Genomic DNA, 24,136 nt, shown 5'->3' on the forward strand with positions numbered 1-24,136 from the left:
TGTGTGTGCGTTCATATACTTGATTAAGACTCTTACTCTGCAGTCCTTTGGGCAGGTCCATGGTCCGTAGGGCTTCCTCTGTGATGTCTGATGATCGTAGACCTTTCAATCTCCTCTCCCAAAACAGCTGCAGACAGAGGCAGTTTTCAGTCTTGTTGTTTTCTGATGAGCTTCTTGTCTTGTTGGAGCCTGCTGCTGTGTTATAATGCCAACCAAACACTTCCTGTTGCTGTTCCACATCAAAAGATTTCCAATATCAACCACTGGAGGGCGTTTACCATGAAGCAGCTAGTAACCAGGTGATGAACTTATCATACTGTGATAAAACAATGTTCTACCTCTATATCTGGATAAATAGCAGCCTTAATATTTTAGTTTCTGGCAGGTAAGTGTCGTTACAGATGGCTTATCTCAGCAACCAGGCGTCACACCTCAGGTCTACTGATGATCCACATCTTTTTAGATTTTTAGATTAGCCAGGAGCACCATATCCAACATTTTCTGCTTCGAAGCAGCTCCTCAGAAAGTCCCATGAGTCCCATACTGTCTTTGGTACTACACATGCTATACTACACTATTATACACTCCATTGTATCATTGAAGTAAAAAGTTATTACAAACATATAACGCATCTGTCATTACTCTTCTTTTTCTACACTTTCATCACATCGTCTTTCATTCCTTCTGCACTGCCTTTCCCATGATGCCTCAGCACCCTCTAGTGGCCACGGTCGCCATGACAACCTGGTTTTCTCCCATCATCTCTTATGTAACAGTCTGACCTCGCCCTCAGGCATTACCAAGCCATGTGTGTGTGTGTGTGTGTGTGTGAGCCTCTCACCTGTCGGGGCTGCTCAGTCCCTCTCTGCGGGTCTGTCTTCACCTTGTTGCCGGGGTGACTCGTAACCTTGGTAACGGGCTGTTTAAAGATGGACGCTGTCTGTCTGATAGGCAGAGCTGTGTTCAGGTCTAGTTTACCTCCCTGGATAAGACAGAGACAGAGTCTGTGTGTTGGTGACATGTTTCCTTTCCTTCCTCCTTTCCTTCTTCCCTAAACTTGTCCTTTTGTTCCTACCTTCCTTCCCTCCCACCCTTCTTTCCTTCCTTCCTCATTTCCTTCCTTTCCTTGCTCTTTCCTTCCTTCCTTGCATTGTTCTTTCCCTGTTTCCTTTTGTCCATCCTTGCTTCCTTCCTTGCCTGCTTCACTTTCCTGAACGTGAGATAGAGTGATATTAAACCTGTGTGTGTGTGCTTGTTTGTTTGCGTGTGTCTGTCTGCATATGTTTGACAGTTGAGCTTAAAGGGTTAACTCTAAGCTGAGGTTTCACAGATAACAACAGGAAGTGTGCGTGTGTATGTGTCTGTATTCCCAAGTAATGAAGTGTGAAGAGCAGCAGCACAGAGTTACAAACCATGTCAGCACAGCACATAAACACACACACACACACACACACATACTACATTATTTCTGCCCTGCTGAAGGATGTTGATTTCGGTTGCTCGTATTAAAAAAAAAAAAACATATGTCACTGCAGCTGTGGTGTGTGTGTGTGTGTGTGTGGGGGGGGGGGGGATTAGCTTAGCATAAAGACTGGCAGCAGGGGGAAACTGTTAGCCTTTTAAAGCTAGCTAACTGCTTTCATCATGTTTGTTCAATCCATGCACAAACAGAACGTGGACGCAGAACACAGTTTGTGTTGAGTTATTTGTTGGAACCACATCACTCACTTATATTTTGAAACTTGAGCCAGGCTAGTGCTTTCCTCTTGTGTTCAGTTTTAATGCTAAGCTAGGCCAAACGCACCCTGACATTTCCCACAGAAGACGTTTGGAGTCTGACAGTAGGAACTGAATTCCAGTTTTAGGGGCCTGTTATATTGTTTATTCACAGACTCAGCCAGAAGTTACAAGCTTGGTGACGTTTTGTTAAAATGAGCAACTTTTCAGACCTTACTGTATGACATTTTGCTGTCTGACTGCTTTCCAGCGTTGTTTAAAAGGTATTGTCTGAATCCATGTCAACGCAGCATTACTGGGACAGGCCCATTGTTAACATTATGAGGAACATCTGTACTTTTATGTTGATACTTTGGGAACTGGGAATCAAACCAGTGAACTTCCGATTACTACACAGCCCACTCTAGCTCCAACCTCTGTGGCTGTGACATGAAGCCAATGTGGAACTGCCAAAAACCGCACTTCCTCAAACATCCACTTGAGGCTGGCTCCAGTCTCCATAAGTCCCCATGTTCAAATGTCCAACTTCACAGCAGAAATAAACATGTTTACAGCCTGACTTCATTCAGCCCACCTCAGCTCCACCCATGCTCCACTTCTTTGTCCATTTTTGGATTAGTGGGGAGCCAGCTGAGGCAACACTGGTAAAATGGTGCCTACCAGAGCCACTACGGCTCTTCAGAAACCTGTAGGCGTCATGGAGACTACAACCATGTTTTATACAATCTGTATCTACCACCTGAGCCACAGCCCCTCAGGTATAAATTCACATATATATAAAAGTTTATTCTTTGCCTCAGGATCAGTATGTGTGACGAACTCTGAGCTTCCACACGTATCTCATGTGTTTATCAGTGACAATGCTAACATTAGTCACCATGACCAAATGAGGCTGTAGCTGCGTGAGCGGCAGTGGTTTGCCAAATGCAAATAAGTCCAAAGATAACTTCTCTTCTGTTGCGTTCTTTTTCCGTAAGCTTTATACTCTTTATACTCTGTATTAGGGTTGCAAAAGTCGAGGAATTTTCAAAGTTGGAAACTTTCCATGGGAATTAAGAGGAATTTATGGGAATAAACAGGAATAAACAAGGAATTTTCTAAATTGAAGGTTGGCCCTTATCGGGGAACTTAAATATATTTTATCATAATCTTGACTAGTGATGATCCTCAATCACATGCACATAACACACTACTTAGTGCAGGGCTATTGCAGAGACTATTGAAGACACACATTTGAGCTCGTGGACTGCATAATATTGTTCAGTAAAATAATTCAAGTTCGACTTACAAATAAATCTGTTGAAACGTTGTTTTATTTTGCATGTCTGCTTAAGATAAAACAAAATGTTTAGATTTATGTTTGTATATGATACAGTTTGTTTAAATGACCCCCAATTTACAGTTAATTTCCATAAATTTCCATAATTTCCATGAAGTTTCCGATTTTGAATATTCCTAAAAAGCTTAACGTCCCATGGAAAGTTTCCAGAAATTTACCAGAAACTTTCCACCCCTTTGCAACCCTACTCTGCATAGACTAGACTAGATGAATAAGTAATAAGAAACAACTCTGTGGCCTAAAACCTAAGCCATAACTCATCTTTGAGCAGCAGAGTCTGGCGCTCTTTTAAAGGAAAGAATGTTCACAGGTTATCAAAGTTGGTAAAATTGCTCTCACTCCTGAAAGCACCGCTCTGAAACTTTTTGAACTGTGAGTATTGATCTCTAATTCTGAGACGCTCGGTTCATACAAAGCTCGATCTGTTTCCTGTGAATGATAACCGTGACCTTTCCTCTAACGGCAGCCTCAGAACAAACAGCACATTTTCTGCTCCAAGACTGGTGAGACTGGGGAGATGAGCTAACCCGTAAGCATGTTTGTTTCTCTCTGTAATGAACACTGCAGACTGAAGCTGAACACCAGCTGGACTCCACCGCTTTTCCATGTTATTTTCATGAGGGTCACATGAGGGTCTGTAAACAGAAAACTGACACCTGATGGTCAAACCTTCCTTCCTCATACCTGAACTTCCTCCTTTCCCACATTCACTCTTTATTTCCTCACTCTCTCGCCATCATTCTTCCCTTGTTTTTTTTGTCATCGCCTGCGTTTTCACTTAAAAAATAACATTTTTCGACGCACCGCCATGTGGGAGGAGTCAGAGCTGCTGTTATCTTTGGTTCAAAGACTGCAAGCACAAACACAACACACACAGACATGTCAGCACACACACACTTGACCTCACACACACAGTCTGATCCGTGTGGGTGGAGCACATTAATGCAGTCACACTGATCTGTTAGCGTAGCTCATAGCACGGCACGGATCCCTGTGTCTGATAATGTCTGTTCAAATCATCACGACGCCTCAGACAGAGCTCTAATCATCAGACTGACCACTCACACATCAAGGTATATTAAAAAATGACAACCATCATGTTGCTTTTGGGCTTCGTAACAATCAGTTAGTATTGGAGGTGGATTCATCCTCACGGAGTCGGGTTTGGTACTGTGTGTGTGTGTGTGTGGAGACTGCGTGTGTGTCAGATGACCCAGGTTGGATGATCATTCAAATTTAATTAGATGGATTCCAGAACATGTTAATGAGTCCCATCTGCTCATGTTCGTAAATGTCGGAAAATGCGGCTAAAGGTGCTAAATGTGATGCAGCTGAATCGAAGAACCCAGCTTCATTCACAACCACTGAAGTCATGTCAAACACAAGTCCGGGTCCAAACACAGAACTGAGACACATGTGGGTCAAAACGGCTGCGAAATCAAGAGAAGCCTGGTCGGGTCAAAGCATCAACAAGACTGAAAGTCAAACAGCATGAGTCAAGTTTGAAACGAGTCGTCATTATACAGTCAGGTGATCAGTTTACTATCAATAATTAATATTATTAGCAAATACAAGTCATAAAAAATGACACATTTCTGGACCACCTTTTGAGTTGGTTGAGTCGAAGTTGATGCTAATCGTTTTGCCCAAGCAGCAACCTCTATGGGTGTGAAGTGAAGCGGAAGTACCGAAACTGCAGTTCCTCAAACGTCCACTTGAGGCTGGCTCCAGAAGTGAGTCAGTCTCCATAAGTCCCCATGTTCAAATGTCCAACTTCACAGCAGAAATAAACATGTTTACAGCCTGGTACAAAAAACAGTTTTGGTCTCTGTAGCTAATTTCCCCGTTCATGACAACTGTACATGTGGCTTGTTTGAGCAACCAGAATTTATTCAGCCCACCTCAGCCACCCACGATTCATGCCTTTGCCCATTTTGCAGAGGCAGGACTGCCAAGATGCCACCTTTTCAGAAACCTGTACGTGACGTCATGGAGACTACTTCCACATTTCTTATAGTCTATGGCCACGGAGTGCTTTGGCTGTCAGTTCCAGCTGTCACTCTGCCATAGATGCTACCACACACATGCGCGCGAACTGGAAAATCCTGCATCCGAGCACCCCAGAAATCTGTGGTCACAGGTATCATTAACTGACGTTACAGTATCCACTGCAAATATCCAAACACACTTTTATCATCATCAGTGTATATAATGTATGTAACGTAACACTGAGATGACATTTTATTTTGCTCTTAACGTGCACCGGATAGATGCATTCAACTTAAGTCTAAGTGTCAGAGATAAAACATCTTGAGTACTACAGCCCCGGTAAACACTGCATACTGCCACATGAATGATGAGAGCAGAAGAAGACAGACGGTTCAGCCGTCATTGGACAGGGTTTCCTCTTTGGTGAATGAGCGTTTGTCAGCTGACATGCAGAACTGTGAACCTGTTTCAGAAAGAGCTGTGTTAATCTGATAATCTGACAGCCCACAATTTGACCACGGCACAGCACAGCACAGCACAGCACAACCACCGCCCTCCCCCACACGTGTCATCCATCAGTGTTACCTTGGCCAAGCTGAGCGGGTCGTGTCGGAGTCTCTGTTTGTTCTTCTGCATTTTTCCAGGCATCATCTTCCCCGTCCTGAAGTCGAAACATCCCAAATCCACTGTGTTTCCGAGGTAACGGGACAACTGAGGCTTACTCCTGAACTTCTTCCCTGAAGGACTGGAGAAAAGAAGGAAGGAAGAGAGATGACTGATGATTAAAGATAATATCTGAATTTTAGATTAATTTTCTCTTTGGTGAGAAACTGGTACCGCTCTCATATCTATCTGTTAAATAAAATGTTACAACCAGAAGCCAGTTAGCTTAGCTTAGCACAAAGACTAAAAGACGAGGGAAACAGCTAGCCTGGATCTAGTACAGTGTGCAAGCTTAAACCGGTCTGATTTTGTGTCAAACGACTGAACAGGAATTACGAGCCATTGTGGCAAATTAAAAGCAGACAAGTTGCACCTCTCAGCGATGTTAACCCTTTAGTGGGTGGTCACTACAACACTCTCAGCTCTGTCTGCAGCATGTAGCATTAGCAGAGTAGCTGAGCTTAAAATGCACTAAACACTTAATGTTTTCACATTAAAAGCCTGCTAGCATTTCACCCTTCATTTCTGAACAGGGCTTTTATTGTGAAACATTTGCAGGAATGTACTGTGGGAAACACTGACCGTATAAAGAATGGACGGTGTATGCATGACATCACTTATAGTTTTCTGAAGTTCAGAATACACAGCTCCCCATTTCTCTGCCTCCCGGCTAAACAAAAAAAAAATCAGCAAAGACGCAAGGCGGGTCAGGCTGTATGGAGCCTGATTACTGAAACGAGCTGTAACAGAACCCACCTGCCAACAAAGCAGCCACGCTCTTAATCCTGCATAACTTTAAGCCTTAATATAATGTGAACAGGTGAGTTGTATATAAATTCACCCTCAGTACAGTTGTCATGAACGGGGAAATTAGCTACAGAGACCAAAACAGTTTTTTGTACCAGGCTGTAAACATGTTTATTTCATTTTAACATGGGGACTTATGGAACATATTCTGTATCCAGCATCAAGTGGACGTTTGAGGAACTTCACTTTTTAGCACTTCCGCTTACACTTCACTTTACAGACTCTTCATTTTCTTCCACTCCAGAGTGGCTGAGTCACAAGCAACACAATTCTAGTCTGGTCCGGTCCAGTCTTTGGACTTAATATCAAACCGCTTTGAAAATGTATAGATCGGCCCAGCTCTAGTCCAACGGTAACAGGATTCATGGAACAGAACCTCTAACGCTCACTAATTAAAACATTACATCTCATTTCTTTAATCCATATGGATCCATATGGGTGCAAAAACAATGTCTTGGCTCTGAGCAGCTGTCAGAAAACGAGCGGCGACTACAGGAAGTTACCGCTCCACTTGCCAAGTTTAAACTCCCAAGGGCGCGAGTTCAAACTCTGTACTGATTTTGAGAACTACAGCTATGACATCACATCTGACACCAGCAGCAACTGTCACACTTCCTCCTTCACCGCTCTGCACATACAGCCGCACACATTTGTAATTTAATACTTATGAGGACCCTCACTGGCAAACAGTTATACATCCCCTGACCTCAAAGCTTAACCAAAGCCTAATTCTAACCTTAACCAAAAAACCAAGAGTTAAACCTCAAACGGGCTGGGCCTTTGAAGAAGTGACAAAATGTCCTCACTTACTAAAAACATCTTTGAGCTTTCAAAAGGCCTAAAAGTGTGATTGGTCCCCACAACGACAGAAGAACAAGCGCAGACACACCACACAGTCATTCAGCTGTGTCTGACATGTAGGTCAGCAGCAACAAAGCAAAGATCAGAGGCTGTGTAAGTGCATGTGAGCGTGTGTGTGTATCATATATATAGCGTTTCATCTTGCTCCAGCTCTTCATTGAAGCTACATGAAGATGAAATCCGTGTTTGAAATCCAGTTCCCGATAAACAGTACAAATTTGTAAAGATGGAGCCAGCGGAGGCCCCAGCAGGGTGTTGCTGCTGTTCCAGTAAGTCGACCTGCTGACTGGTCTCCTTACTGGAACTGATGAGTCACATTACAAGGCAAACTGAAAGTAAAGGCGAGTGTCGGCCCTGAGCTGCGGATCTCCTTCATGTTCAGATGTTTCTGACTTGCCGCCTATCAACAGGAAGTGAACGCAGCCCTCTGAAAACAGCCCGGCGGCTCTGCGCCGTCACAGGCTCACCACAGACCTGCACCAGGCGTGATATCATTTCCTCTACCATCTAACGCAGCAGTACTTAGTGAAGACACAGAGTCAGGACAAATGTAAAAGCCTGAACAGACTGAACTTTGAGCAGCTTTAGGGAAGAGCAGAACTGAAACGTGACCGTTATCGAGGCACAGACGGACAGACAGTTTGTTTGCAGCACCCTGTTCTGTTGTCTCTGACAAGCGGCTGTTCAACCAGTGTTTCCTGCACTTAGTCATAGGTGTTGCAACCGGGACTGGAATCTTAAAGAGAAAAATCAAAGCCATGACCAGTTTGTTGATTTGATTAATCATCAGAGTCATCATTGTGTCAATCAGTTAAACAATAGACGCTTTCATGTGAATTACATGGTTTAATTTACATGTCTGCATTTGCTACACTAGCTGCACAGCACCAGCACTAACATGCAGTAAAGGTCTGTAAACCCATCAGATCAGGTCACACCTGACACGCTGAGTTTTTTTTTTTAAATAGTCCAGGCTCAGCTCAGATTTAGATGCATCTCCTTTCATCGTGCTTGTAATGCTGGAATGCAGGAAAAACTGATCCCAGGTCACAGGTCACAGGTCACAGGGGTGTGGCCAACAAATGACCTATGGCCAAGTATCCTTAAATAGTGAGGACAAAAACATAGATATTTTTATAGTTTTATAAACAGATGTTTGTATAAATTATCCATGATGTTTGGCAAACCCAGGTTGGGAACCACTGACTGTTGTGCACCCATGCATGCTTCTCTGTAACAGACGGTGGGTATTATTTTTATTGCTATCATTGAGAGAGTACTCAAGTGATTAAGGCCTGCACTAACAGAGTATGAGGACTTGTGAAAGACAAACTGAATAGAAAGGTCACGATCGAAGCAGCAAAGGCCGAGACGTCCTGACTTTGCCATCTCCAAAAAGAAAGAAGAGAAAAGGATTATTATCATCTGTATTATCTGACAGTCTGCATGACTGCAGGTTCAACTCAATTTACATAGCACCAAATCATAACAGAAGTTATCTCATGACACTTTCCATACAGAGCAGGTCTAGACCGTACAGCAACTACATCTACATCTACAGCAACTCAACAATTCCCACCATGAGCAAGCACTCGGTGACAGTGGCGAGGAAAAACGTCCTGTAAGCAGCAGAAACCTTAAGCAGAACCAAGCTCACAGTGGTTACATTTGAGGCCTATAATAAATGTAGGCCTACCCCTTAGTAGCACGTGTGTTCTTGTGTGTTTCAGAAACAGAACGTCTTACAGAGTTTAAAGTGATATTGGTGGTCTTGGCCTGTGCAGGTCTCTGATATGTATATAACATTTACAACAACGTTTTTCCTGCTGATGTGAAGTCGGATCTGTCAGTGAAATATGAGAAACATGTCGTTTTGAGTGGCATACAGTAGCATAACAGCAGTCAGCAGCGGCATATTATTTAGAGGAGTCATGCTGGGATGTGTCAAGTAGCAGCAACATGAACAGTCCAAGAACCAACGTATAACGCTAAAACTAGTGACGTGTGTTTATTACATGCTGGTACAAAGATACCGCCATCATTTTTCTGAACAGCCCACAACATTAAAGACATATTTCAATTCCAGGGGGACACATTTTTCATATATTCACACTAATGGAAGAGAAATGTGAGTGTAATCAGACGTCCCACACACTAACTCAATAAATGCAAATCACCTGAGTTTGCCGACAGACCTGTCAGTGAACACCAAGCGCCAACCTCTGTGCCTGTGAAGTGAAGCCAACACGAACCCCAAAAACTGCAGTTCCTCAAACATCCACTTGAGGCTGGCTCCAGAAGTGAGTCAGTCTCCATAAGTCCCCATGTTCAAATGTCCAACTTCACAGCAGAAATAAACATGTTTACAGCCTGGTACAAAAAACAGTTTTGGTCTCTGTAGCTAATTTCCCCGTTCATGACAACTGTACTGAGGGTGAATTTATATACAACTCACCTGTTCACATTATATTAAGACTTAAAGTTATGAAGAATTAACATCGTGGCTGCTCTGATTGACAGGTGGGTGATGTTACAGGTGGCTTGTTTAGGCAACCAGGCTTCATTCAGCCCGCCTCAGCTCCACCCATGCTCCATGTCTTTGCATTACCGGGCAGCCGGCGGAGGCAGGACTGGCGACAGCCAGAGGCACAACACTGAACTTACACAACAAGGGTTCCTCAGAAACCTGTAGGTGACGTCAAGCAGCCGCGTCCATGTTTTATACAGTCTATGATGAACATGAGTGACACAGTCTGACAGTGGAGTGACACAGCACCCAGAAATGAAACTAAATCAAGATCTCTATCAGCCACTGTTTGATCTCAGCCTCACCCACTTTGTGCCAATAAATAATGAAGTGATTTATGAGGGATCATTTCTTTTACAAACATGTAATTAAACAGTCAGATATGAGGGAGGGGCTCGTGACCTCAGTAGTTAAAGTCCTGGTTCTGGCCCTGCCCTGAAGTGACTCCACAGGATATGAACTCTTATGATCTATGATAAAATATGACATGTTGTTTCATAAGGGCACCTGACTACCACAGAGGCAGTGAACACCTCCAGCAGACACTCTGTGAGCTTCACTGAACTTCTGACACTTTGATGAACACAGCTGTGTTCAGAGCGGATGAAGCCCAGAGCTCGGCCGATCGATCACCGTTTGGACCGGGCCGATCGGTGACTGATCGATAAGTGAAGGAGTACCTGTAGTAGTAGACGTCGCTCTTTCCAGCGCTCAGTCCGGACTTCCTGATCACTTCTTCTTTCTTCCAGCCGGGCGGCAGAGCGGGACAGTCCGTCCTCTTCCTCTCCATCATCACACACTTATCGATCCCACGATTAGGCTACAAATCGGATCGATCGATCACTAACGGAAACGCCGATGAGGACCCTCCTGACGAACAGCGTGGTAGTAAACACAGCGGGAGCAGCAGCCCGGGCGGACCGACGTCACGGACGTTACGTTAACGGCGGCGGTCCCTCCCTCCGCCCCGGCTGTTTATGGTGCTTATATCGGGTTAAGTAAAAATTAAAAAAATAAGTGTCCCGGTTCAGACTGTGAGCTGTCCCGGGTTAGGCTGGACTTCAAGTCCCGATTTAGTTCAGTTAACCTCCGCAGAGAACCAACGGCTCTGATCCGATCTGATCTCAACTGAACTGAACTGAACTGGACCAACGGCAGGCAGGCTGTGACGTCTGCGATATCACACACACACACACACACACACACACACACACACACGCACACACACGCACACACACGCACACACACGCACACACACACACACACACACACACACACACACACACACACACACACACACACACGCACGCACACACACGCACACACACACGCACACACACGCACACACGCACACACACACACAGAGAGTCTCTCTCTCTCTCTCTCTCTCTCTCTCTCTCTCTCTCTCTCTCTCTGTAGATCGTCTATTATGTAAGACAATCACTCTGTCGTGGTCTATGAATTTACTCATTAAGTCCCTATTATACGGAAGCTGAGTGTGGTTAAGGCTTGAATGATTTTATCCCATTATCTGGAGATCATAAAGTAGATTAGTCAAATAAGTAAAAAAAACAAACAAACAACATTGTTAATAAATATGTGAGATTTGAATCTGATAACTAAATAATTATAAAATACGTCAAAAGGTTATATTACGACGGAGTATTAGGGCCACATTTAAATAAAAAAATTGAATTAATTACGAGAAGTCGTTATTAAATATGGCGAGAATGAATTACGAGATTAAAGTCGTTATTAAATATGGCGGCAAGAATGAATTACGAGATTAAAGTCGTTATTAAATATGGCCCTAATACTCCGTCATAACTATTTAATGCTGATGTGCCAAAAGATGAAGTATCTCCTTGTTTGTGAAACCTATGCTATAATGGCCCTTTGTCACTGTCCGCGCATGCTGGTGGTTTAAAGGGCCTGTACGCGTGCCAGTGTAGGTGTAGGTGCATGCAGATGTAAATGCATAACACAGCCAATGTCCAAGCTTTACTGATTATGTTGCAGGTTTATTAGGCTACACACAGCCGACTCAAAGGTACTCACTTTCACAAAAACACACAATTCTGAGCTGCGGCGTTACATGCCATGGCACGGGCAAAAACCGTATGGATTCCCATATTAATATATTAATTCTCGCCATACTTAATAACGACTTTATTCTCGTAATTAATTCTCGCCATATTTAATAACAACTTTAATCTCGTAATTAATTCTCGCCATATTTAATACCAACTTTATTCTCGTAAATAGATTTTCGCCATATTTAATAACAACTTTAATCTCGTAATTAATTCTCGCCACATTTAATAACAAATTTAATCTCATAATTAATTCTCGCCACATTTAATAACAAATTTAATCTCGTAATTAATTCAATTTTAAATGTGGCCCTAATACTCCATCGTATTATATGAATCAACTTGACTTCATGCTTTGTTTTTGTTTTTTTAACTTGCATGTGTTTATCCAAGCAGAAACCTCTGTGGCTGTGAAGTGAAGCCAATGTAGAAGTGCCAAGAACTGCAGTTCCTCAAATGTCCACTTGAGGCTGGCTCCAGAAGTGAGTCAGTCTCCATAAGTCCCCATGTTCAAATGTCCAACTTCACAGCAGAAATAAACATGTTTACAGCCTGGTACAAAAAACTGTTTTGGTCTCTATAGCTAATTTCCCCGTTCATGACAACTGTACTGAGGGTGATGTTGTGTTTTCTGGTGCATGGATATTGCAGCAGAGTGACGCTCGCTGTTTTTTTTCTTCCCTCACCTCTCTATGCCACCACTGACGTCATAGGCTCATGGGTTAAAGGGGCAGCCATGAGCCCTGGGAGCAGGGACCTCTGGGTAGCGGAAGTGCTCACCGCTGTGGAAGATTTGAATTGTTGTAGCTTGTGTTGCCGTGACAATTTTGTCAACTCATTTTTTGATGCTGACTTTGCATTCCCGGAGTGACGATGTTCTGACACAGTTCCTTCCAATCTCTGACAGGATGGCAGGGTGGGACACATGCTGACAGAGTTTAGTGACAAAGAAGCTAACTGTGGTGACCAGAGCGGGAGGAGGAGGTGAACAAGTAGATCCATGATATTATGACATTACATAATAAGTAGGGCTGTCAATCGATTAAAAAAAATTAACTAATTAATCGCAAAAAATTCTGTAATTAATCGCGATTAATCGCGATTAATCTATCAATAAATGTATCAATAAATTAAATGCATTTTTCTGAGACTGAAGCTTATAATGAATATTTATTTATGTAAAATGATCAAATTAATGTAGAATAAACACAGAGAAAGTATATTTAAATTCATTCATTTTATTGGCTTAAGGTGCACATATGCACAGTGCAAACGGAGAAAAGCCAGAATGAGGAAATATACTGACGAGTGCCACACTCCTGTAGTGTAGACAGGGTGTTTTGTTTTGAGGTGATATGTTAAAGTCGTGTTACTTCTGTGGAATTTAAATTCCACTTTTCCGCTTTGCAAACTGTGCAAATGCCTTGTTTTTGTCCAACGAGCCGTCAGGCAACTTTTTAAAATGAAATGTTCCCCCTAAAAGTCCATCCTTATCCATCTTTTCGCCATAGACTCTCCTTTAGTTAGGATAGATCATAGACATATACATAGATGCCTCATTGAGCAGGTTGGTCCGTTGCTGCGATACGTTACGTCCGCCATATTGGATGTGGCAGATCTGCCCGTAAACTAATACAAGCAGGGCCGGTTTTAGCTGTGGGCAATGTGGGCGACCGTGCAGGGCGCAGTCTCCGTGAGGGCTTTAAGTTAATGCCTCTTATACACCCATTCACACACACACACTAATATATCTGGGAAACAAAGCTCTACTTTGCCACATCCAAAATGGCGGCCGCCACCGGAAGTAAACAAAACCGCGTTAATTGCGTTAATTTTTTTTAACGCGTTAATTCTTTAAAATTAATCGACAAAATGAACACGTTAATTGACAGCACTAATAATAAGTGTTAAAAAGTGATAAATGTTGTGAGGAGTCTTGCAGGAGTGCAGCAAGGAGTTGAAATGTGTATCCCCAATCAGGTCAAAGCTAACATTAGATTACACAAGTATTGTATATGGATCCAAATTTGTGCTCGCAGAGCTGGCTCAGGTTCTGACAGTGAGAACTATGCAGCTAGGCGGAGGCAGAAGAAAACTGCTTGTCATGAGCAGCTGCTTCAGGGTAATTCTAAGGGGACATTGAGGGAGTTTAATTAGAATCAGAATCAGAAGTACTTTATTAATCCCCACAGGGAAATTGTTTAAATGGTCTTCCTGTTCCTCCTGTTCGAAGGAAGAAAGGTGACAAAAAAAGAATATGTTGGACAATATAGTAAGACATACGGTTATGATTCCCAGTTGGAAAGACTACATCCAGAAAGAAGGCAGTCATTTAAGGTGAAGGATTCTAAACCTCAGATTAAGAAGATGAAAAACCACCTCCATGTCTTATACAAGTAAAGCCAATGTGGAAATGCCATCAACTGCAGTTCCTGAAACAGCCACTTGAGGCTGGCTACAGAACACTTGAAAGGCTCTGTCTAGAGTCAGTATTTAGTTTGTCTGTTGTGGGCTACTGTAGAAACACAGTGTTTCAATATCACAGCCTCCATGAAAGAGGACCCGCTCCCACTGTAGATATAAAAGGATCATTTTAAGTAACCAAAAAAAAAAGATTCTTATTTTTAGGTGATTATTTATGCATGAAAACATAGTTATAAATATTGTATTCCACGTCTGCACTATTCTGAAAATAGAGGTTCCCAATCTTACACACTGGACCTTTAAGGCTAGAGTTATGCACGATAAAGAGTGTGGCCCCTTGATTGACAGGTGGGTGCTGTCACAGGTAGCTTGTTTGAGTAACCAGGCTTCATTCAGCCCACTTTAGCTCCACCCACAATCCACCTTGTTCATTTTTGGATTAGCTGGGAACGGAGGCATACACCGAGTTTCACAACAGTGCTTCAGAGTGACGTCATGGTGACTACATCCACAAAGATTCTGGAGAATGTCTGACGACGCGTGCCAAATGTCTTAAACTCATGCTGGTTTTGATCTTAACAGTTATCACAGGAACCCATTTGCTTGCGTAATAGTAGGAAAACTACACTGTAAACATTCTCCATTACAAGTAAAAGTATTGAAAATTGTATTAAAGTAAATGTGACCATTATCAGCAAAATGTACCAACATTTGCTTGAGTACAACAATGATTTATGCAGAATGGTCTGTGTTTATTTATTGTTATTCTTATAAAACTAGTGTTTAATATCTAAATATCTAATCTAACTTTTACCTCTGTCAAGAAAATGGAAGGACAGACATACAGATAGAGATGCATCTGCACCGACAACGCTCTGTCTGATCGACTTCACACTTTGGGAATTTACATACAGTGAAACCAGAACTACAAGTCCTGCTCGTGTTTTGTTCCTGTGGTCCTGCAGTTTCAGTTGTGTAGCTGTTTTAAACTCTGGACCTTTGGGTCTATTCGACGTGCAGAAAGTCACATAGCAACTTCGGGTCCCTCTCCCCCTTTTAGGCGTAAACGACTATGACGTTTTGTGGGCGTTCCCGTAAATACCAAATGCTCCCTGGAAGCGTTCATAGTTGGCCAACATATGTTTAGTCTGTAATCACTCAGTTGAGTTGAATGTTAGTGTGCTGACAGCAGGGTCCTCTCGTCACTCTTGTAAACACACTGCAAAACACAACTCTATACACAAGCTTTACAAATAATTCCCATTGAGCTCACTGACGCGCCAAATCTCTCAAAAACTTTAGTTCCCTCCACATTCCGTTACCACAACATACCGTGGGCGGCAGTGACGTCACTATCAGCGGCGGCAGGTCGGTAGCTGAGCCGAAACTGTGCTAGTTCCCGAAGATATTAAAGTCTGCAAAATGTAACAGGACTTATCGTGCGAGTCATGTAACGTGACGTCTCCACCGGTACCCATCAATGGATATTACAGCCAGAAGTTTTTGAACGGTGTTTGGGTTTAACGTCTCCGGCAGAACTGATCCCAGAGCAGCTAGCTGAGCGTTAGCTCTAACCCGGGAGACTTGAAGTTGAGCAGCACTCAGCTGGCTGAGCTCTGAGTGACCGACAGGGGACATGCTGCACTAAATGTGAGTGCGTCAGGATGTTTTTAGCCTCACGGTGCATTTGAACGTCAGTGGAAAGTTTAACTAACTTTTTTTAGTCAATATGTTAACGTCACGTGAATGCGTAATGAACATATATCCTATAAACTTTGTGTATACGCTGAACTACCGTACGTAAAAACGTAGTAATTGCGTAAACCATAGACATGTATATATGTCTATGGCGTAAACCTTCGCGGTGTTGTGACGTAGTGTTTGCGTTCAGCTGTTAGCCAGCTAGCTGTCGGTTAGACTAACGTCGGTCAGTTTTAGTAGCTTTGAAACAAGTTGAACATTTATTCAACTATTAACTAACTATTATTTTTATTTATTTATTTTTAAAATGAAGACAAACTGGCCAAAGTCACCTGACAGCACACTGTGGTCAGTTCATGGTTCATGATTTGATACTTTTTGTTAAACATGGGGTCAGTTTGTCAGTGACACTGTTACAGTACATGCACGTTATACAGCTAGAGAAGAAGAAGAGATACTTTTATTAATTATTTAAAAAAATTATTTTGTTCACTCACTTTACATGGATTTTAACCCGAAATACACACACACAGGTTTATGTACAATGGTTCATTGGCATATGTGGAGAGGGATGGTGGAGTGATGGGCAGCACCCTGCGAGCAGCTGGGGTCTGGCTACCAGACCACCACCATACTTTGGTCCATACTGGATTGAACCGACCACCCTCTGGTTCCCAAGCCAAGTCCCTATGGACTGACTTACTAAAGTTAAAACTCAAGTACATCACCAGACATCATGTCCAAGTTAACATAAATATAGTGTTAAATGTCATGCATTGACTCAGCATCCCTCTTATGGGCGATGTAAGACCAGCGCACCATGTCACAGAAACTACACTGGTTTGAATCTTCCCTGGCAGGAAGCAGACGTCCCACTCTCTCTGGTTCACTGTGAGTTAGCACGGCTGCCAGGCTCTGCAGTGCCAGACTCGACTCAGGACAAAGATTCTCCCTCATTCATGTCCTATGTTTTAAATGACTGCACCACGATAGCAGGCAGCGAGTCAGCGTGGTCTGTCTTCATGAGCAGTGAAGTCAGTATGTTCTGACCTGGTACATAACAGACACTAAAAAGATTTGTTAGTTTTCACCTGTCACAAAGACTGTCGGTGTGTCTGGCCTGAAGGTCAGTTAGGATCAAACCATATCCACCTCTCCGCTTGTGTCTTTGTTAATGTTTTAGTTCTAAATGCTGCTTGTGGAAAAAAAAGACATCCACATCTATCTGTGGATTTTAAACCTCTTCTGCCACAGTGAACATGTTACTCTCCTCTGCAGCATCACACCAGCTTTCTTTGTCATTAGGTCGTTTATAACCTCATGATGTACTTATTGTTGTTTTTGGTCAGCATGGAGTCGAGCCGTTTGGTCGGTGACTGTCTGTCTCCGGAGTCGACGGTGACCTCACTGCTGTCGAGCTCAGGCCATCTGAGGAGCAGCCTGCTGGCCCCTGAACTCAACAGCACCTTCAGATACAGAGACAAGGTTCACTCTGCTTCTACTATTTCTACTGGGGGTCTGTTTTTTACAGCAGTGGTGGGGCACTGTGGGGGAAATCATTATCCACTTTCCTGTTGTCATAACGCAGCCAGTTGTTGGTGTTAACCATTTAAGTCTTGTTCTGATTTGAAGTTTAAAGCCCTGAAGTCTTAGTGGTTCTGGGCTCACTAAAAATACCTGTACTTATTGATCCATCGCAGAACTATGACTCAGCCTCGGCGGCGTTGGACGCCTACATCGCAGACTATGAGGGCAGTCATCGGAACAGCAAGTCGTTGACAGGAAAGCTCGTTCTGCCGCTCAGTCCACCCTCCAGGCTGAGCAGAGCCAGAGTGAGCACGCTCAGAAACAAAGATGGTAGGTCACCACAAACAAGTGTGTGTTTACGTAATCATCTGTCTATCTTGGTTTCTCTGAATGTTCCCGTCCTTGTGTGTTTTTTCTGTCTACCCACAGTCCTCAGGGAGCGTTTAACTGATAGGGAGCTGGACTTCCTGAACCTCCCCGTCAGCTCTCTCCATCACAGGAGCAACCGAGACAGACTCTCCATGACGACGGATGAGCTGCTGTCCATCCCGCACGACGGCTCAATGCCTGTCACCCACACCTCCGCCTTCATCCAAGGTCTCTAAACACATCACTTCCACCTCCACCTCCGCCTTCATCCCAGGACTTGATGCAAATCAAATGCATCATGTTGGGATTGTGGCGTTTTCTCTATTTCAGATATTGTTTCGTTAAATGAATAAATAATAAATGTATCATAATAACAGTATTGATTAGTTGCAGTCTCTGTGTCCGTCTGACTCGTCTCCTCCACTGATCCAGGGTTCTTGTCCCAGTCTGGAGCCTCCCTGCCCTGCCCCTCCTCCTCCAGACCAGCACACAGAGCCTGGGACAGACTCAGCAGCAGCCATCCTGCCCCCCAACTGAACCACCATCACCACCCTCATCCTGCCAGAACTCCCAGGAGCTCCAGGTTAGTGCTGTGTTATAGTCTGCACTGTTTACTGTCTTGTGAAAAACCTCCATCACTTTTTACATTTGATTACTTCAATCCTTTCCAGGTGCAGAGGAAGACCAGGGGCAGCCACGGTGAATACAGAAGATGGCATCTCTTCAGTCAGCTGCCATCAGGTGACTACCATTCACAGTTAATTTGTCTCTTTGAGGTCACACACAGCTCAACCATCACTTATGACCCTGCCTTCCTATATTCTTCCTATATTTTCTTATTTTCCCATGTTTGTTTCTAGGCAATAACCTTTGGGTGGGTGGGCAGGGTGTGAGGACACCACATCAACAAACTAACAAATCCCACTCATTGTGCCTTTAACCTCACTGTTGTCTGACTCCTACAGCTTGTACACAGGGCAGCACGACCCGAGTGGACGGAGCCGTCTGCGTCGCTCCACCTCCCTCACTGGTTCACCAGCAACAAGACCGACATGGACTGTTCTGGAATCACCAGCGTGCCGGACCTGACTTATCCAGCCTGGATCCAGCACTGCGACCTCAGCGAGCCAACACCGCCCACAGAGTCAGAGCTGTGGGAAGAACACGGTACAGCACGCCCTGTGCAGCACCAACAGTGTCAGGGTCCATGGTTCATGCTTTGATTCATCCACATCCATGTTGCTGAACCCACACAGCACTGCACAGCCACTGCTGCACAAATAATCATTCTCCACAGTCTGATGAGGAATATTTCCAGTATTAAATTATGATTTGTTTTGATTTTTTTGGTGATGTTCTATGTTTCTCCTCCAGGTCTTCTTCCACCTGCAACTCTCAAACACGGAGCTCCGTCCTGGGTTGCAGAGCTGGAGGACGATGATCCCGACCAGGCACCTGCACAGGTGAGAGAACTGAATTACAGCTAAAGTCGATTATTCTGTCACACACACAGTTTCTAAAGGCCAAGAACACACTTCCAACTCCCACAGTGATTATGTGTGTGTGTGTGTGTGTGTGTGTGTGTGTGTGTGTGTGTGTGTGTGTGTGTGTGTGTGTGTGTTTTATCAGGTTGACAGGCAAGACACTCTCGGAGATCTGAGGCTTCAGTTTGCTGAACACATTTCTTTGCTCGCTGCAGAGAAAAGCTCCAACATGATGGAAACCCTCTACAGAGGTACAGACATGAACCGTTGATGTGAAACTAGATCAAATGTTTGTCAGAGAGCCCTGAATAAATATTTTTGCTGTTTGTGTTTCCCCCTCATGTCAGACAACAGGATTGAGTCTCTGATCCAGAAGGCAGATCAGGTGTTGAACTCTCTGTCTCAGAGTTCTGGAGGTCCTGCAAATCCAGGTGAGACCAGGACTTAACCCAAGACACCAAGGATCTCAGTTTCTCCTGCAGCTGCAGTGTTAGCCAACTGATACTACAGACACAGTTAACCTCAGCTGACCTTAAACAGTTCAGCTAACATGAAAAACAAAGAAATCAAAGTCAGATTTCTAACTGAAGTCACTAGAAGAGTGCAGATCTCTGACAGGAGGGTCTGGAAGTGATGCACAGGTCGGCTCTGATGCCATGCAAATATCTGTATAAATCATCCACGTGTTGTGTGGGCTATGATTTAATAAATAAAATGGATAATCCACTCAAATCATAGATTTTATAAAACATGGATGTAGTCTCCGTTATGTCACCCACAGGTTTTTGAAAAGCAGGTGAGTTGTATATAAATTCACCCTCAGTACAGTTGTCATGAACAGAGAAATTAGCTACAGAGACCAAAACAGTTTTTTGTACCAGGCTGTCAACATGTTTATTTCTGCTGTGAAGTTGGACATTTCAACATGGGGACTTATGGAGACTGACTCACTTCTGGAGCCAGCCTCAAGTGGCTGTTTGAGGAACTGCAGTTGGCTTCACCTCACAGCCACAGAGGTTTGCTTTGGTTAGACACGAAACTGACAGTCAGCGGTCAGAGCTTCTTCTTAGGAGAGAGTTCTGATCAGATGACACAAACAGTACCATTTAAAAAAGAGTTTTATTGAGAGTATTATTGAACATAATCAGTGCTGCTGCTGTTGTAGATGGTCTCACTGATTGTGCTGAAAAAGCTGTCTGTGGACTGTCTGTGGACTCCCTGTGTTCCTCCTCACACCGTCATCCAGTCACTCTGTAAGACTTCTTCACATTCCTACACCTTCTTTGTTAGCTCTGATGCTCACTGACATACACACTGAATGAAGACATGATGCATGTTGAACCTGCAGGGAATCAGCAGCAGCAGTAGGGGGCGTCACAGAGGCTCAGACTGACAGAGGAGCACAGGTAGGTGTTAGACTGTCCTATTCCACTTCCTCACCTTTCTCTGCGTGGTACAGCTGGGCTCAACTTGACTCAACACATCTCCTGTCTGTTGGCTCTCCCAGGTCCTCCATGGAAGCAGCAACTTTAAGCAGCCCGGTCCAGTGGAAGCTCTCAAACAGATGTTCTTCAGACTGCAGGCGGTGGAGGCAAAGCTGCAGAGACAGACACCGGCAGCTCCGCCACTCACTGACAGGCTACAGACAGAGGAGACACCAGTGAAGCCCGTATGAACAGTCACACTGCAGGTCTCTAAGCAGAAGTGTGTTTCTAGAGCTCGTGTTTGAGATTACACAAAGTTGTGTTTCTATTGCAGAGGACTGAAGCTGAAGCAGAGCTGGAGAGTTTTCCTGGTGGACCGTCACTGCAGAGGTAACAGCACGTCACACATCAGGATTTACATCACACCCTGCAGCAACTTGAAGAGTGCTGCATACCAGGTCTCTGTGGATCTTCATTTAGGCAGCCTTGGGTTGATAATCTGATTGTAGATTTGTGTTGTTGTTTTTTTTAAACCATTTTAAATACTGGCTATCAAAAAGGTATGGATACTTTTAAACACTTCACTGTTGAACGGGGTTCAGTTGCTGCTCTGTTCCCTTCATGACTGATAGATATGAAAGAACTGAGACTAAATCGAGTTCCCTGCGCCCTTTAATCAGGCAGTCAATCAACTAATTAATTAATAACTAACAGTTTAGTGTGAGTACAGAGCAATATTAAATATTTAATAAAGAGTATTTCCTTCCTCAGAGCTCTGCATCACCTGAGCCGGCTGAAGGTGCTGGTGGAAGAACCCAGAGGGAAACACAGAGAGGAAGAGGAGAAAGACGAAGACGAAGGGCGCTACTCCTCTTCATCTGCTGACGGACCTGTCTGCTCTCAGCACAAACCCTCCTGAAGCTTCAAGGCTGTCTATCAAAGCCAGGGACTTCCTGTTAGTGTCCCCTCCTTTGTGTTTCCTGTCATGTCCTGCAGCAAAAGACGAACTGTGCAGAGTGAATCGAGCTCAGCATTTGTATTTTAGATGAGAAGAGACCAAACCAGAAAAGAACATTCATAAAATGTGGGATGAAGTTATGTGTTAGTGTTACAGTGAAGGAAGCTCTTAACTCGCCGTCTGTTCTGGTTCATTGTGGGGAAAAAATTGTCCAGTAAAGGAGCCGTCCTGTGAGAGGAAGGTGTTAAGAGACCTGCCTCTAAGTCACGCCTCTTTCTCTTTTCTATTTCTATTTCTACATCTGTTCAGAAAGATGCAGCACGGTGATGGAGTTGTTTGACTGTGGATTTTTTGCACTTTTGATGGAGCTAGCTGCTTTTCCTGCTGCCAATCTCCAGGACCTTTCTCTGTACTGAATACTTTACAACAACTGATACTGAATTCTCGGGACCAATGCCAATACTGATATCAGCTGGTTAAAAACTTCAGATTTTGATATATTGGCCAATATTCTTTTTTATAATGCAAGTAGACTCACAGATTTTACCGTGATCCTTCAAATATCGCCGAGAAGAAGAAAGTGCAAATAGATAAATAGATGTTAATAGATCTAAATAGCATTGATTTTTCTGCAGAAGTTATCAGGCAACATATCTGCAGATAACAACATATCTGTGATTGGTCAATATCTGCCTTTAAATGACAGATGAGGGTGACGCTGTGCAGCATCTCAGTGATAACAGTGGGACTCAAACTGAGAGAGGAAATGACGAGACAGACAAAATATTAACATACTCCACAATATTCAACAGACTCCAAGCACCGGTTCAGCTGCCGAGACACTAATGGTGTCAAATGAATGTGTCTAAGTGCCAATATGAATGTTGAATTTGATGTCTAGTCTGTCAATGCACTGAAAGTGTCCTTTGTCCACATCAATGTTACCTTATTATGATAAATGTTACGTGCCTACGTTAGCCATTAGCTTGTTCTTATGCTAAAAGGTGACTGTTACATACTAAACCTCAGCTGACTGCAGCTACATTAATATTAGCTTACGTTTGAACATGCATCATTGCTTTATGAAGTGTTACATGCTCAGGTTCAGCATATTCTCATGTGTTAATTGTTACACGCTGAAACTCAACAAGGTTTCAAACTATATAACTTATTTTGGCAAAATAGATTATTTGAACACTGATATGATGAGTGAAAGAATCTGTTAAAACATGTATTTATTCCTCAGACTGAGGGAGAGAGAAGAAGTGTTCTGTGCCAGCATCCAAAGCTCAAAGCAGCAGCATGTTACAGATGAGACAGTCTGCCTTATCCTGATGAATGCTGTGCCACAATCTGAGCCTGAAATATGTCAAACTTTGAGCGTAATCAGTCAAGTGCCTGAAAGACAAACATGTTGAATGTTGAACGTGTTTATCACACGAACGTTAACGCCCCTCATATGACGTGAACGCTTTGGATTGAGGAAACGGTCTCTTTTGGTTCCATCCTCCAGAGTTTAGTTCTTTCTGAACTCTTATTGATCCGTTCATATGTTTTGTCTCTCCGCTGATGAAGACAGACAGACAGACAGTGTTTCCTCTCTTACTTCACATTTCGAACCTTTAAAGAGCCAAATCAGTGTTCAGGCACAAAGGAGACCTGAATATGAAAATGATGCTTTTGTAACAATAATCTTGTTAATGTTTAATGTTTTCATTCCCATGTAACAGACGTGTCTCCTTCAGCTCACATTAAAACCTCTTACTTTACAACCTTCACTGTGTAATAGTGATCATTTTGACGTGAACAGGAACTGGACCTGTTTCACAGCTTCACTTTAACTTTTGAAATGTCTACACCTCCATTTTGTGACAGATTGACAGTTATGAATTTCTGGCCCCTCAGATTACAATGATGACATCATCAAGGTTACTTACATACCTCTGTTATCACAGGCTGAGCAGTACTCACTTGTCACAGCAGCTGGTGTAAAGAAGGTTGATAAGAAATGACTCATAAGTAAGTACTCATAAAAAGTCATGCTTGTGTTACAGAGTGGGACAGCTGTTGGAATGAAGGACCTGTGGTAGATCTCCATCTTACATGGTGGGAGTAGCAGTCTAGCATCCTCCTCTCCCCCTCTTCCTCTGTGGAGTCTAGAGGTCAGTCCAGGACAGAGCTGGACCTCTTCACCAGTTTGTTGAGTCTTCCTCTGTTTCTCCCTCCCCAGCAG

The 24,136-nt window shown here is 43.5% G+C and overlaps 2 protein-coding genes across 14 annotated transcripts in view; one reads left to right on the top strand and one right to left on the bottom strand.

The window, feature by feature from the left end:
- Positions 1–11,140, bottom strand: part of mbd2 (methyl-CpG binding domain protein 2) — a 28,068-nt gene extending 16,928 nt beyond the window's left edge. For 2 of the 11 annotated variants that reach the window (XR_003462373.1, XR_003462371.1), the window contains exons 1-4: positions 10,604–11,135; positions 5,651–5,810; positions 842–982; positions 37–229 (exon numbers count right to left, since the gene is read on the bottom strand). Coding sequence is in view for 4 of the 11 variants with exons in the window: in XM_010753152.3 (XP_010751454.1) it covers positions 37–229; positions 842–982; positions 5,651–5,810; positions 10,604–10,716 (607 nt within the window). In the remaining 7 variants the exon portion in view is untranslated. Of the gene's footprint in view, positions 1–36; positions 230–841; positions 983–5,650; positions 5,811–10,603 lie in introns of all 11 variants that reach the window. The other 9 variants (XR_002041931.2, XR_002041930.2, XR_003462372.1 and 6 more) reach the window with 8 other exon arrangements.
- A 4,482-nt stretch (positions 11,141–15,622) lies between these two features.
- civh18orf54 (chromosome IV C18orf54 homolog) lies at positions 15,623–23,679 on the top strand. 3 transcript variants are annotated; one of them, XR_003462377.1, is made up of 15 exons: positions 15,623–16,090; positions 17,491–17,626; positions 17,842–17,998; positions 18,098–18,265; positions 18,470–18,620; positions 18,709–18,778; positions 19,003–19,204; positions 19,412–19,500; positions 19,667–19,772; positions 19,869–19,952; positions 20,687–20,774; positions 20,870–20,927; positions 21,029–21,190; positions 21,280–21,403; positions 21,717–21,856. XR_003462377.1 is itself a non-coding variant. In XM_027278645.1 (15 exons), exons 2-15 carry the CDS (start codon positions 17,492–17,494, stop codon positions 21,862–21,864), a joined length of 1,674 nt encoding a protein of 557 aa, XP_027134446.1. In that variant the 5' UTR covers positions 15,626–15,808; position 17,491; the 3' UTR covers positions 21,865–23,679. The 3 variants fall into 3 exon arrangements, 2 of the variants coding, with proteins under 2 accessions (XP_027134446.1, XP_010751450.2); XM_027278645.1 differs by having other exon boundaries at positions 15,626–15,808; positions 21,280–21,335; positions 21,717–23,679; XM_010753148.3 differs by having other exon boundaries at positions 15,627–16,090; positions 21,280–21,335; positions 21,717–23,679.
- Positions 23,680–24,136: the final 457 nt, after the last annotated feature.

Source organism: Larimichthys crocea, chromosome IV (assembly GCF_000972845.2).
Source record: "Larimichthys crocea isolate SSNF chromosome IV, L_crocea_2.0, whole genome shotgun sequence".
Taxonomy (NCBI): Eukaryota; Metazoa; Chordata; class Actinopteri; family Sciaenidae; genus Larimichthys; species Larimichthys crocea.